At 42.2% G+C, this 14,131-nt stretch overlaps 2 protein-coding genes across 6 annotated transcripts in view; one reads left to right on the forward strand and one right to left on the reverse strand.

Moving 5' to 3' along the window:
- CSTF3 (cleavage stimulation factor subunit 3) overlaps positions 1-5,598 on the forward strand; it is a 74,743-nt gene extending 69,145 nt beyond the window's left edge. For both annotated transcript variants that reach the window (XM_029956409.1, XM_029956410.1), the window contains 5 exons: positions 1,029-1,224; positions 3,284-3,437; positions 4,163-4,257; positions 4,403-4,463; positions 4,875-5,598. In XM_029956409.1, the coding sequence (XP_029812269.1) occupies positions 1,029-1,224; positions 3,284-3,437; positions 4,163-4,257; positions 4,403-4,463; positions 4,875-5,077 (709 nt within the window). In that variant the 3' untranslated portion in view covers positions 5,078-5,598. The remainder of the gene's footprint in view (positions 1-1,028; positions 1,225-3,283; positions 3,438-4,162; positions 4,258-4,402; positions 4,464-4,874) is intronic.
- A 3,913-nt stretch (positions 5,599-9,511) lies between these two features.
- The window catches only part of TCP11L1 (t-complex 11 like 1), a 34,838-nt gene continuing 30,218 nt past the window's right edge, over positions 9,512-14,131 (reverse strand). For all 4 annotated transcript variants that reach the window (XM_029957515.1, XM_029957516.1, XM_029957517.1 and 1 more), the window contains one exon: positions 9,512-13,358. In XM_029957515.1, coding sequence (XP_029813375.1) covers positions 13,156-13,358 — 203 coding nt within the window. In that variant the 3' untranslated portion in view covers positions 9,512-13,155. The remainder of the gene's footprint in view (positions 13,359-14,131) is intronic.

Genomic DNA, 14,131 nt, shown 5'->3' on the forward strand with positions numbered 1-14,131 from the left:
CCGTTTTCAAGATTTTTAAAAAATGCGTACTGATTACATATTTAAGAGATGTGCTAGCAATTTATTTTAATATATCTTCCTACTTGACTATGCCCCTAGAAATTGATATAAACAAATAAAGTTCTGAAAATTTTACCTTACTTGAGAGCAATGACTTACATACTGAAAGTTAAACCAGACATATTACATCCCTGGTTTATGCTTTTGACTCCATCAGTTTTACCAGAGAAACATGAGGTAGTGCTACAGTAAAAATAAGGCTTTGGAGTCTTGGGTTCAAATTCCATTTTAGCCCTTTGATTACAGCTTGGGCAGATTTCATAACCTTTTCAAACCTGTAGACTTTTGGTGATAACCCTATTCCTGGTATATAGTAGGCATTCAGTATGTTACTTTAGCACAAAGGTGCTTAAGTGACAGTTAAAGAGAGTCTCAGAATTAGTTTTGGCTGTTACAACAGTGCTGAGGTAAAAATATGTCTCAAATAATCTGTTAGTGAGAAAAAATAGGGAGCAATCATATTGGACTTTAGAATATATTTTTATTCATACATTGAGTGAAGAATGTATTCTACAGAATAATTTATGCCACTAAACAAAAAGCCACCTTAATAAGGAGAAATTGGAAATCTGTTCCAATACATTCCTTTTTCAGCTCTTCCTCCTAAAGTTTACCTTTTTTAAGGGAAATGTGCTCTTACTGACCACAGGAGATAGAAAAATGTGCTATAAATAAGTAAAAACTCAAAAAAGGGCTTAAATGCCCTAATGTGAGGGGCAAACTGTTATGATGTCTATAATTTACTTTCAGATACTTCAGCAAAAGCAAGATTAAGTACGGCAAAATATTAACAATGATTAAATCTAAGTAATGATGATACATAGGTATTTGTTATACTGTCCTATAGTTTAATAAGAGCTTTTTGTAATAAAAAAAAAAAAGGGAAGGAGGGAACTTAAGGCTTTTTTTGTAAATGGGGTTCCTGTTCGAAACCAAGAATAATTAAGTACTGATTATATTTATTACAGAGAAATCTGGGCCCGATTTCTAGCTTTTGAAAGCAATATCGGTGATCTAGCTAGTATACTCAAAGTGGAGAAAAGACGGTTTACAGCATTCAAAGAAGAATATGAAGGCAAAGAAACAGCTTTGCTGGTGGACAGATACAAGTTCATGGATTTATATCCTTGCTCTGCAAGTGAACTAAAAGCACTTGGTTATAAGGTATGTATTTACGATCAAAAGTAGTATCCCTACTTGTGCCACGTTTTAGAATAGCTCATGGATACACATACCTCTAAAGCAAATTCTGAAATAGAAATTAGTTTCAGAATAGATTTGCAGAAATTGGGGAAAAGAGTTCAGGGATTTTCCTTGGGTTTATGAAACACTGAGTATCAAAAATACTCAACAAAATGAGAATTAGAATGAGATTTAACAAATGGCTTCGTCCTTCCTGTGACATCATCAACACCCTGTGTCTTCTGTCTGGTGGGCCGATGGAGGTATTGTGGAAGCAAAAAAATTTCTAATAGTTCTTAAAACTGATGAACGTGTTTTAGTAGCTCTTAAACCAAATCTAGCTCCTGTGGGCACAGTGAAGAACCCTCACAACTTGTTACAAATCTGTACAGTTCCCTGAGGGATTTATATCTCAAAACAGGACTTCAGGGGGGGCTCTTGAGGAAATTAGCTTATCTAGTAACAGAACTCCTCAGACATCTGAGTCATAAGAAATCTGGCCCCTGAACCTGTTCAGGTCAGGGGGAAAGATATTAATGTTTCTACAGCTCCACCCATAATAGCCCTTGCTGAGAAAAACATTGTTCTATCATTTCTTGATTTTTTTCTTTTCTGTTTTGTGAAAACAAAGACCAAGATGGAAATCCAAAGGGAAGCTATATCTGCAAGATTCTTTATGCCAGCCAGCATTAGGATGTTCCTATCATTCTCCATTTCCTCACCAGCCTCTTTTGTCCTGGGTCTCACAGGTCTGGTGTGTGAACCAGATTTAAATGTTTGAGAAAAATACCCATAATTGAACTTCAGACCTTTTTATTAATGGAAGCCCCAGGTCTGTGCCAGTCCCAGACCCCTATTCTGTAACTAGTGCTTACTGCTGAGGGATGATTAAGTTCTGCTTCTGCTTAAGTACGTCTCAATGAAAAGCAAAAGACCTTTTAAGACCACTATGTCAAGTTAGCAAGGACTATTTCAACTTTGCCAAGATGAAAATGGAAATTAAGGAACATAGAGCTCTTCTTACTCTTCCCAAGTAGAACTGCTACTTAAATATGAATACTCCATCTTCTATTTCTACACTTTAATTTTTGAGGAGTGAGATTAACTGTACTCCAGTGTGTATATAATGGGAGAGGGGAAGAGAAAAAGATGCAACTCCCAGCGGGCCTACGCATTTAGCTCTGCCCCCGGCTGCATTCAAGCTGCGTGCTGAGAAAGCAAAACGCTCTTCTACCTCCTGCTGGCGGCACAAGAGGCTCTTTAGGGTGTGGCCAGGCTGACGTCCTCGGGGACAGGGCCTCCGCTGCTAGGTGCCCATACTGCTCCTTCTGATCCATCTTGGAGAATTGTTCTTAGCCCTGGCGCAGCACTGCTGATAAGCTATATGACACTGGAAATCTCAGAACATCTTTGAGCTTCAGGCCCTTCTAGAAAATGGAGATGTTACTATTTGGCTCATCAAAGAGGGAATAAATGGCTAAAATCATCTGGACAAATAGAGGCTGCTCCCTATATGTTCCTTCTCCCCTGTAACAATAAGTTGAGAATAATCCTTTATTTTGCTTACAAAACCTTACTAACTAGTATAAGTGATTATTTTAGCTTTCATAAAAGCAGGACTTCACTTAACCCAGCTTCACTTAAAGAAATTCATACTGTTCAATTCCAGTGGAAGGGGAGTATCAGAAAAACACCTAAAACTGTAAATTTTTTTCACAAATTACCCCCGTCTCTACCTGGTGCCCAGTCTTCAGTATCTATCCAGAAAAGCCTGTATCTATCCCACAAATGTCCTACCTGGCAACATGGAGTCTAATGATTTCTTACTCAGGGGTAGGGGGAGGTTATAAAACACCAGTGTGGTGTTCCTTGTTGAGTAGTTAGCCATCTTTACTTTATCAAGTTCTCACTTATCCCTCTTGGTTCTCTTTCTGTGGTTTTAACCCACTGATTCACAGTGTGTCCTCGAGACTGTAGAACTGCACGATTATACTCTAAGTCCCTTTTTCAGGTTTAGGATTCTTCTGTTCTGCATTTTCAGGATGTCTCCCGGGCTAAGCTAGCAGCTATAATTCCAGACCCAGTTGTAGCTCCTTCTATAGTGCCTGTTCTGAAAGATGAAGTGGATAGAAAACCAGAATACCCTAAACCAGACACTCAGCAGATGATTCCATTTCAGCCACGACATTTAGCACGTAAGCCATGACTTTAGATCCAGTACTGAGACCTCTGTTTGTTGATTTAAATCCAGAGGTGGGGGCGGGGGATTGATGTAACCTTTCCATTGTAGGTTAATTATTAGACTCAGGGTCACCAACACAAGTGACTTGGCTGCAACCTTTGAAGCAAGAACAGTTAAGAATGTCTTTAAAAACAACAGCAACAACAAAAAACCCCTCAATAATCCAGATTCTAGTAACCCATTTTGGCAGTGACATTAGATAGTCTTCAGAAATGCTGCTACATGAGTTACCTGTACAACTGGAAACTTACTTCACGATGCTATTTCATATCATTTGTACTTATTAATGGGTAGTAGCCCCTCTAGATCCTATGTGAACAAGACCCTTATGATTAAATATGTTGTTGAGTAACGGACTTTAAACAGGATTGCTGAACACATGACTTGTAAGGCTTAGAAACAGTCTTTGACAAAAACCGACTCAAGTTCAACCCCCAGGTTGTCTTACTCAAAGTCACTTGTTTACTTTTTTGCCTCCCAGTGGCCATGGGGTTGAGACTGCTCTGTCTCATCCACTTTAGTTTGGTCAAACATGTAAAGCACTAAATCAATTAAGATGTCCAGAAAAATGCAAAATAGACCTAGAACGTTATGTACAGTTGCTTCTTATTGACTTATTTTAGCTGTTTATGGAAATTCTTCTGTCCTATTTGATTCCTGCCTTCTCTTCTCTCACAGCACCAGGCTTACATCCCGTCCCCGGCGGCGTGTTCCCAGTACCGCCTGCAGCCGTCGTTTTAATGAAACTTCTCCCTCCTCCCATCTGCTTCCAGGTTTGTTTACTGTCTTCGTGAAAGCTATTTGCTCTGTGGGTTATAAGAACTGTGTGCTGCTTTTCTTGTCTCATGGGAAATTTAAAGTAGCACAGTTCTAACTTGTCCGATTATTGGGGATTAAAATTTATTTGTGTCAAAACAGGGTCCTTTTGTACAAGTGGATGAACTGATGGAGATTTTCCGAAGATGCAAGATACCAAATAGTAAGTGACGACATCTCTACACTAGAGCTGAATTCACATCATCTCCTACACAGGAGACGGTTATTCTCTGCCACTGGGATCTCCCACTCGAGCTAGCCGTCTTGCAGGAGCACAATGAAGCCTCAGAGCGGTCCAGACCCTCCTTGGTACAGAGAGGCTTGTTCATATCCTAACGTCACAGAGTAAAATGTCATAAAAGCAGATCTTTTCTGTTCGTGTGAACATGCACTGAGACGTGGGCTGTAAAGTAATTTTAAGAGCAGCTTTGGTTTTTCCTTTAATTCTGTAGTATCACTACTGCTCTCCCTTGCTCTGCCAATAGTAGTAGGCTATGAAACCAACCATAAAGTGTCCGGAATAGAGCAGACTCTGAACGCCCCTCCGACGCTCCTTTCTGCTTTGTTTGCGCAGCGGTGGAGGAAGCTGTGAGGATCATCACTGGCGGCGCCCCGGAGCTGGCCGTAGAGGGCAACGGCCCGGTGGAAAGCAACGCAGTGCTCGCCAAGGCCGTCAAAAGGCCCAACGAGGATTCAGATGAAGATGAAGAAAAGGGAGCGGTCGTCCCCCCTGTTCATGACATTTACAGAGCGCGACAGCAGAAGCGAATTCGGTGAAGCGGGCTCCAGTCCTGCCTCTGAAAGGAAACTTATCCAGGATTCCCTTTTTGCCTCTTAAGTCATATGTTTAAAAGAGACAATGCTTTGTTACAAGGTCCTTGGAAACAAAGTTGTATTGTCATTGGTGCCTCTAGCATATGATTCTTGAGAAAAAAACCAACCAACCTGTGTGAACTTTAGAATATGGAACAGACCTATGCTCTGAGCAAAATTAGGTTTTCAAAAATGTGAGAACAGCACAAAATGGCAGAACCACATTTTGTTCCCTCTTCAAGGGTGTCTTGTATGTGCCGCTTGAAGACTTGTGAGTTTTCAACAGTTTTATTTTAAAAACTGGATGGCTTATGATTGTAAAGCATTTTATCACATTTTCTGAAAACAGCTGTTCTCGGTTTGCTTATGTAGAGTCCTGCCTTATTGTTTGTTTTTATTTATGGCAGAATGTATGGAATCTGTTTTGTAGTTTAAAATTTTAAAACAGTCCTTAAAAAAAAAATAAAAGGATCTCAAAAATGTCATGCCTCCCACTGCTTCTTCCATTCAGAATTTATTTAAGGGGCACCTGAGTGGCTCAGTCGGTTAAGCATCCGGCCTTTGATTTCAGCTCAGGTCATGATTACAGTTCGTGAATTCAACCCCCACGTCAGGCTCTGTGCTGGCAGCATGGAGCCAGCTTAGAATTCCCTCTCTGCCCCTTCCCTCCCTGCTTGCTCTCTCTCTCTCTCTCACAAATATAAACTTCTTTTAAAAAAGAATGTATTTAAAAATAGCAATTTACGGGGCATCTGGGTGGCTCAGTGGTTAAGCATCCGACTTCAGCTCAGGTCATGATCTCACGGTTCATGAGTTCAAGCCCTGCATTGGGCCCTGTGCTGACAGCTCAGAGCCTGGAGCCTGCTTCAGATTCTGGGTCTCGCTCTCTGTCTGCCCCCGCTCCCCTGCTTGCATCTGTCTTTCTCAAAAATAAACAAACATAATAAATAATAAAGTAGCGACTTATTCAGCCAATATCATTTAAAAATAAATGACAGTATAAAGCCACCTTGTATTTACTATATGTATACTTAACTACATGTCCTTTCCTGGTCTTAGTACTAACTGAAAACACGAGGGATCTGATTTTAGGAGGTAAATTAAACATTTTAGAAATCCTCACATATGAACATACTTATCCCAATTAATCTGAGGCAGATCGTTTACCTTTCATCTCTCTTTTATTAATAGCAATATTCACTGCTCAACATGTTCTATATGACCTGCACACAGCATTAACTTAGAAGTCCAAAGAATTAGGTTCCACTCCTTGTTAGCAACAGCACCTCCTCTGACTCATTTCTAGGAAAACCACTGGACGGGTGTCTGGGTGGCTCATTCAGTTAAGCATCTGACTGGGACCCTGCAGTCGTGGGATCCAGCCCCGTGTTAAGCTCTGGACGGAGCATGGAGTCTGCTGAAGATGCTCTCCTCCCTCTGTCCCCCTCCCCTACTCACACACGCTCTCAATATATATGTAAACTGGAAAAGACAAAAAGAGGAAAACTACTAGACAGAAAACTAGTTGAGCCTAAGGGCTGTGATTCAGAATAAAAGTTAAAAGTCAATAAGGGGAAAAAAAATAAGGAAAAGTATTAGAGTTATAAAGAAATCCTTACATATTGGGCACCCAATTTAGAATTTAAATTCAAAAGTGTTTAAATAGCTAACATTTTTAAATCAACTTCAAATATTTCTATAAAATTCTGACATAATAGGAAAAAGGTTATCTGGAATCTTTTTCTTAAATTTATATATAACCAGGTAATATTTACACGTTAATCACAAGCATGTGTCTTTTGTGTCCCATTAAAGCTAAAAGATCCTCAAAGCCCGCTGGCTCTAATTCTGATTTTGTTTTCCTCAACTATCGTTTTTAAACCATGTGTTTGGGTTTTTTTGAATATGTTTCAACAACAAATCTGAAAGGTACAAGTAGTGTCAAATAGCACTGCAGGCTTTGAAGGAAGAGGTACGGGTCCTTCGTGAGCTGCTATCTTTGGGTAACGTCGTAATGACAAGAATGGCTCCAAACGCCTGTGATGATCTGCAATGATGTTTGCCTGAACGGCAAAGCAAAGCTACACGAATGTATGACAAGGACTGTTTCAGCACTGTGACAAAACACAACACACACACGCACACACACCTCCCTACCTTGGGGACAAATGCCCCTAAGCAGCCGTTACGTGTATTACAGTTATTCCTACTGTATTTATAAGATTTTTTCCTGAGAATTATCTGTTTAAACAAAAAAGATTATTTGTGAGAAGAAATCATTTTCTAATGTTCTGCTATAAATACATATGGGTTAGTTTTTAACAGGATTCGGAGCATTGACAATTCTTTCTGTAGAGACAGTTGAACAAGGGGCTAAACTTACTCTGGGAAACCTGGTGTGCAGATGCTCATCCACGCCCAGTCCCACGCGTGCAGGGACTGTCCTATGTCCATACTGCTAGACCCAGCAGAAGTTTCCAAAAGAGAGCCATATTTTTCCTTCTATTCAAGGCAGTGACATTTTCTAGACAATTCTAGAACTGGGGACATGACAGTGACAATTCTAGAACTGGGTGGGTAAGATGTAAGGACTTCCACATCCTTCTTAAACAAAAATCAGCGAAACCCCAGCCTTTGACACTGCATTTCAAGTAAGAGATTTTATCTGTTGCCACATCTAGTAAAGTAAAAGGCTGTAGCTACCTAATAAATGTAAAACTGAACAACCAAATCATACCGTTAGGAAAGAATGAAAAAAAAATACACTTTTGTCAGCATGTTAATCTTGGTCAATAATTATGAATTTATTTGATAGTTTTATAACCTTCTAGGGGCCTGTATTTAGCATGTAAAACCAAGAGTTCATTTACAGGATAGTAAAAGCATAGCTACCATGCTCATAAGTTTTTTACATTTCAATTCCCAAAGCAAAATTCATTAATGTTGGTAGTCTTCTTACTTGACACTCAGCAAGCAAAGCTCTATTTAATAAAATCCCCAGAAGTCCTGACAGACAATTCATATGATGGAACAAAACTCAGGTACCACATTCCTGTTCTAAGTAAAATCTGACATATTCAACAATAGGCTGAGGGGCGCTTCGGTGGCTCAGTCGGTTGAGCGTCGGAGTTCGGCTCAGGTCATGATCTCGAGTTCGCGGGTTCGGTCCCGCATCAGGCTCTGTGCTGACAGCTAGCTCAGGGCCTGGGGCCTGTCTTCGAATTCTGTGTCTCCCTCTCTCTCTGACCCTCTCCTGCTGACACTGTCTCTCTCCCTCTCAAAAATAGAACATTAAAACAACAACAACAAGAGGGTCAGCTTACCAAGCTTTGGGAATAAAAGTCAAGAAAAACAATTCATCTGTTTTCTAAATGTCCCCCCGAATCCTGACCAAAGTTCTGCTTTGAGCACAAGGAAGACCGCACTTTGGAAAGCAGAGGGAGCATGAATGAAAAAAACAGAAATGGGGGAGCTTCCTTAATTCTAGGGTTGTGTTTAGGTCAGAAGTGCTTGGGGCGCCTGAGAGGCTCAGTTGGCTGAGCAGAGACCTAGCTCAGGGCATGATCTCACGGTTCAGTTCGCGGGACGGAGCCCAGAGTCAGGCTCTGCGCTGACAGCACTGAGCCCGCTAGGGGCTCTGCCTTTCCCTCTCTGCCCCTCCCCCACTTGCACTCTCTCCCACTCCCTCTCTCTCTCTCTCTCTGTCTGTCTCAAATAAACATTAAAAAAAAAAGTTGCTCTTTAACGTTCTGTGTTTATAGTCGAGATAAAAAGGTAAAAAACGATTGAGTAGTACTACTAACTCCAGACACATCTGGTTTCAAACTCAAACCAGGCCTGCAGGTTAGTTCTGGTCCTTAGGTTCAGAAGACCATGTAAACAGAAACCCACACCAGGGACAGAGGTAACTACATTCTGCCCGTCCAGGTTTCTGACACTTACTTCCCAGGGCTCTAGCTAATTCTGAAAGGATCAGTGAGCATTTGACAGAGTAAAAGAGCTTAATGGGCTTAGAGTATCTCCTCTTCTGTCCTATTAACTTGTTTTGAGCATTAGGAATAAAAAAAAGCTATCCATTAAAATAGTTACAGAATGGGGCGTCTGGGTGGCTCAGTCGGTTAAGCCTCCGACTTCGGCTCAGGTCAGATCTCACGTTCGTGGGTTCGAGCCCCGCGTCGGGCTCTGTGCTGACAGCTAGCTCAGAGCCTGGAGCCTGCTTCCGGTTCTGTGTCTCCTTCTCTCTCTGGCCCTCCCCCTCTCATGCTCTGTCTCTCTCTGTATCAAAAATAAATAAAACATTAAAAAAAAATCAGTTTCAGTGATCCTAAAAATGGTATTAAACTTAAAAAAAAAAAAATAAAATAGTTACAGAATACAAAATCCAGCATAAATACACAATTGCAAACAGCACGGTGGTTCTTTATTCAGATTATGTTTTCAATGAGATCGTGCCTTTAGATAGTTTCACAGCCCATCGTCTACCGTCCTTCATTTGTTCATTCATGCATTCACCTAGTTCAAATAATACAGAGGTGAGGATGGGGAGAGGTCACGAGTGGAGGCGGGGGGAGAAGGGGAGACTGCAGCGTTCGCACAGAAGGGAGGACGGAAGATTCCGTCTGGGGCCGGGAGGAGAACCTTCCCTCAGGCCTGCAAAGTGTGCAGACTGCAAAGTCGAATACAGGCACAGGGTTACAGGCTCTCCTTTGGTAACAAAGCAATTTACAGTCCTCTTCCATGTCCAAAGCCTTCTAATATCCATTCTCACATTTAATCCTCACAGGAAGCGTTAGTCATCTTCCTGTTCTACAGATGAAAACGCTGAGGCCCAAGGGACAATGACTGGCCCAATATCACACAACCAGTAAGAAGGCACGAGAGGAAGGACTCCAAGCCGGATCTTCCTCTGAATCAGAAGCGTCGTGCACAATCTTACCGCAATATACTTAAGTTACGCAAGTCAGACAGATCACAGAAGGTCAGGATTGGAAAGCAGTTTAAGGATCAAGTCTAGTTATTCCATTTTACATGTGCCGGAAATACGTTCTACCTGGGGCAGATCAGGACCTAACAGAAATGGAGTCACAACTCTGGTTTCCTGATGGCTCCCAACCTTTCCACTCTACCACCCTGCCTCAAAGTTAAAAGAAATACAAATGTTATACACATAATAAACCAGGGCACGCCCAAGGTCACGGGAAGTCCAACAGCAAACACCTCTTCCCATTGAAACTCAGCAGGAAAGGGGGTGGTAGCAGCACCTCTCTGTACCCAGAAATCTTAAAGTTTTGGAGAAATGAACACAAGCGCCTCCACAAAAACAGAACTGCTAAATAATCCACTCGGAACTGTCAGCCAGTATGTGCACACGCCAGAGAAAAAAGCTCGTACGCACCTGCCTACTGTATTTAATCAGTGAGACATCCTTACCAAAGTATATTATTTATAGTTGGGTTATATGGTTATAGAAACAATCACATTGCACAGCTTGCTTTAAAAGTAATGAGATTTTCAAAAAACATCTAGACTGGGAATCCATCCACCCATCCACCCAACCAAGAGCTGACAAAGTAGCAATTACTGTTCTAGACATTCATTCATGAGACCAACAAATAAATCTAACAGCCTTGCTGTGATGGACCTAACTCGCAAGGTGCTCAGTCTATCCACGCTAAAGTAGTACAGCCAAATAAACTAAGCACTTTCATAAAAGACAATTGTGTCCACAACCTGTTAGACAGAAAATCATGTCAAATCCAATCAGAATACATTCGATAGAACCAGTTCAATTCTGAAGGTAATTTCCACTCCAAAGGATACCTATCTTGGAGGGAGAGCGGTAGGGGGGAATTACAAGGAGATGCTCAATAAAACATTTCCTGAGTGACTAGATGAACTAAATGAATTGTCCTGGCCCTTAGTGGTATTCCTGTGAGATTCCAGGAAGAAAGTAGCCCATTATCTTCAAAGAGCAACAACACAACTCAGTATGAATATTGTGATTCTGAACTTTGCCTCCTTCATTCTTAGCTTAGCCATTAGGAGAACTCACTACCAGTAGACACTGAGGGAGCCGGAGCGGGTGGGGCGTGAGAGTCTGTGCAGGGCCCTGTAATATATGCATCAGGATTTCAAATGGTCAAAACTTAACTTTATCGATTTAGGAACACCATGAGGGAAAAGGAAAAAAAATCTTGTAAAGAGTTAATCCTTATAAAAGGAGGCAAAAAGAATGATTATGATTTGGGAAGAATGACTACAGGAGTGCTGCTCCCCCCCATATATTTCAGGGTAAAGCTCCTCTCCTTCATCCCTGGACCAGGAGGGACAAAACCCCAAACACGCGGAGGCTGGGGCAGGGGAGGGCGCCTGGCGGCTCAGTCGGCAGAGCACAGGACTACTGACCTCAGGGTGTGAGTTTAAGACCCACGTTGGGCATGGAGCCAACATAAAAGAGTGTGCGGGCTTCTGGGCCTGGGAATACCATACGCCCAACAAGCAGCCTTACCTCTAGAAACAATTCCAGAAGGGACCTCATTGAAGACACTATAAAAGACTGTGGATTTGTTCTTTAAAAGTTCTACTTACTGAACTTTTATGCCCTTCCAATGAAACCAGGGAAGATTTTCCTTGAGTATTAATTTTAATAATGGCTTCTGACCACATAACGCAGCATACATTTCTGACTGCAAGTAAAAAACACCATTAGAACAGTTTGTAGCGCGAATTTGGAGAAATCACATTCCCCCCAATGGAACCATTCTCTCCCCTGCAGCTGGTACCATTCGACAGTCTTGGGGAGTGACGGTTCCTCTGGCGGCCGCCGCGTCTCCCGTCCCACCGGGCCCCTCAGCAGCTTGAGGGGATTCCTGGCATCCTTTCCCTTTTTGCTGTTCCAGCTCTTGGAGTTCACTCGAGCTTCATGGCTCTGCTTCTAACATAACGTCCCTAACACACACACACACACACACACTCACACACACACACACATCTTTCTTTTCTTTTCTTTTTTAACAGAGCGGGTCATCTCTGAGACCCCAACTATCCTTTCAGTCACAAGATAGGTCAGGAATTTTGGTACCTGAAATTCCTCAAAAAATACTGCTCAACAACCAGGGATTATCTATGACTTCCTTATCCAAGAAATAAATGAACTTACACTACACTATTTTATCTGAAAACACTTCAATCCATTTCTGAAATTCAAATCCAATCAATACATCTGTGTATTGTATCAGAGTGAGTGTTTCCATAAAAACTCCAGACATTTGTCTTCTTTTACGCAACACCAACATATATATTGTTTAAAAAAATAGTTCTTCCTTAACTTTCAAGCCTTAAAAGTCAAAGAATTTCCTTTCTCTAGGTTCTGTAAGTCATAACTGCTATCATCCAGGCTCAGGAATAATTCTGTATAAAAGAATAAGCTTTTTAAAATCAATTAACTCTCCTCTAGAAAAAAGGGCTCTGGGGCTCTGGCTAGGCCAGGAGGGAGAGAACAGTAAATGGGAGGGGTTGAAGGGTGGGGGGCCAGGAAGACTGTATATAGCCCTTCTAACAACATAGCTGGGGGAGGAGTGGGGGTTTGTGCCAGGGAAGGCAGAGTCTCAACACAGTCAAGGCTCGGTTTCTCACTCTCAGGTGGCCGGCAGATCCTCTTGGGGGTCTGAAAGAATAACTACCCAGATGGCAGAGGAGAGGCCCCAGCCTCCTGGGAGAGACAAGCAGCTACGACCAGGACAGAGCGGGGGTGGACACACGGCAGTTCACCGTGAAAAGCCGAGTGCGACCTATGAGACTCGAGAACAAGAAGCTTCTTGATTTGTAAACTTGCACTCATAAATACAAACCTGCAAAACAGAATTGAATTCAGTGCGTTTTTCAACAGCTCTTTTCAACAGTGATACACAATATGCTTCCTTTTGGAATCAGTGGTGTTACACAGAAATGTACTAAATAGGCATTTTCCAAAGCAACGTTATAGTTGAGAACAGGTATTCTGTATCAAGAGGCTAATACTGCTGCTGGAGCGTGCGCACATGTTAGGGTCTGACGAGGATCTTACTGAGGATGGCATCATAGTAGGGACTGAAGACCATCTTGTTATAGTTGACCAGGCGGACAAATTTAACCGCAACTTCCTCCAGCTCTTTCTGCACCGGACTCAGTCCCCCAGGTACCGTAGGCAATGGCTTCTGATGGCCTGAGGCAAGGTAGCGTTCTAAGAAGACCAGGATTCGGGAATCTGTGATAGAAAAGCAAGCAGTCAGTTGTTTCTTGTTCAGGACTTTACAAACTTCTAATTAGGCCTCAATTTTTATCATAAACATCCCTTTTTCAGGAAAGTCTTCCCTGCCCAACCCCCTGGTCCAAGTACCCACAGGACTTTGACCTTCTGAACATTCATCCCATTTGTAACACTTTCTCTCCTGCTCTAGATAGTTCCAAGAGGAAGAAGCATGCTCATCTTGTTCGTCATCCCCCTCCCTGCTCCCACCAGCCCCCAGCACAGGGCCTAGCATGAGACCTGGCCCTAGTAAAAGCCCAAAGCTCAAAATACAGGGGCGCCTGGGTGGCTCAGTTGGTTGGGCATCTGGCTTCAGCTCAGGTCATGATCTCACTGTTTGTGGGTTGGAGCCCCGACAGCTCAGAGTCTGGACTGCTTTGGAGTCTCTGTCTCCCTTTCTCTCTGACCCTCCCCTGTTTACGCTCTCTCTGTATCTCAAAAATAAATAAAAAACATTAAAAACAATTTTTTAAGTAAAAAAATAAATAAATAAGCTCAAAATACATTTGGAAAGGAAGAGTAAATCCATCAGTGAACAAAGGGAGACTAGATGTTGGCGGGTTCTGCTCTCCGAGGAGCAAGATACACTGAGACCACCGCGAGCAATTACTGAAGATCCATAAAAAATGGGATGGGAGAGGGCTAAAGCAGGAATTCCAAGTTCAAAGACAGAACGAGAAGAGATCATGGGTGGCTCAGTCGGTAGCTCAGGTCATGATCTTGCAGTTTGT

This window comes from Suricata suricatta, chromosome 11, assembly GCF_006229205.1.
Source record: "Suricata suricatta isolate VVHF042 chromosome 11, meerkat_22Aug2017_6uvM2_HiC, whole genome shotgun sequence".
Lineage (NCBI taxonomy): Eukaryota > Metazoa > Chordata > Mammalia > Carnivora > Herpestidae > Suricata > Suricata suricatta.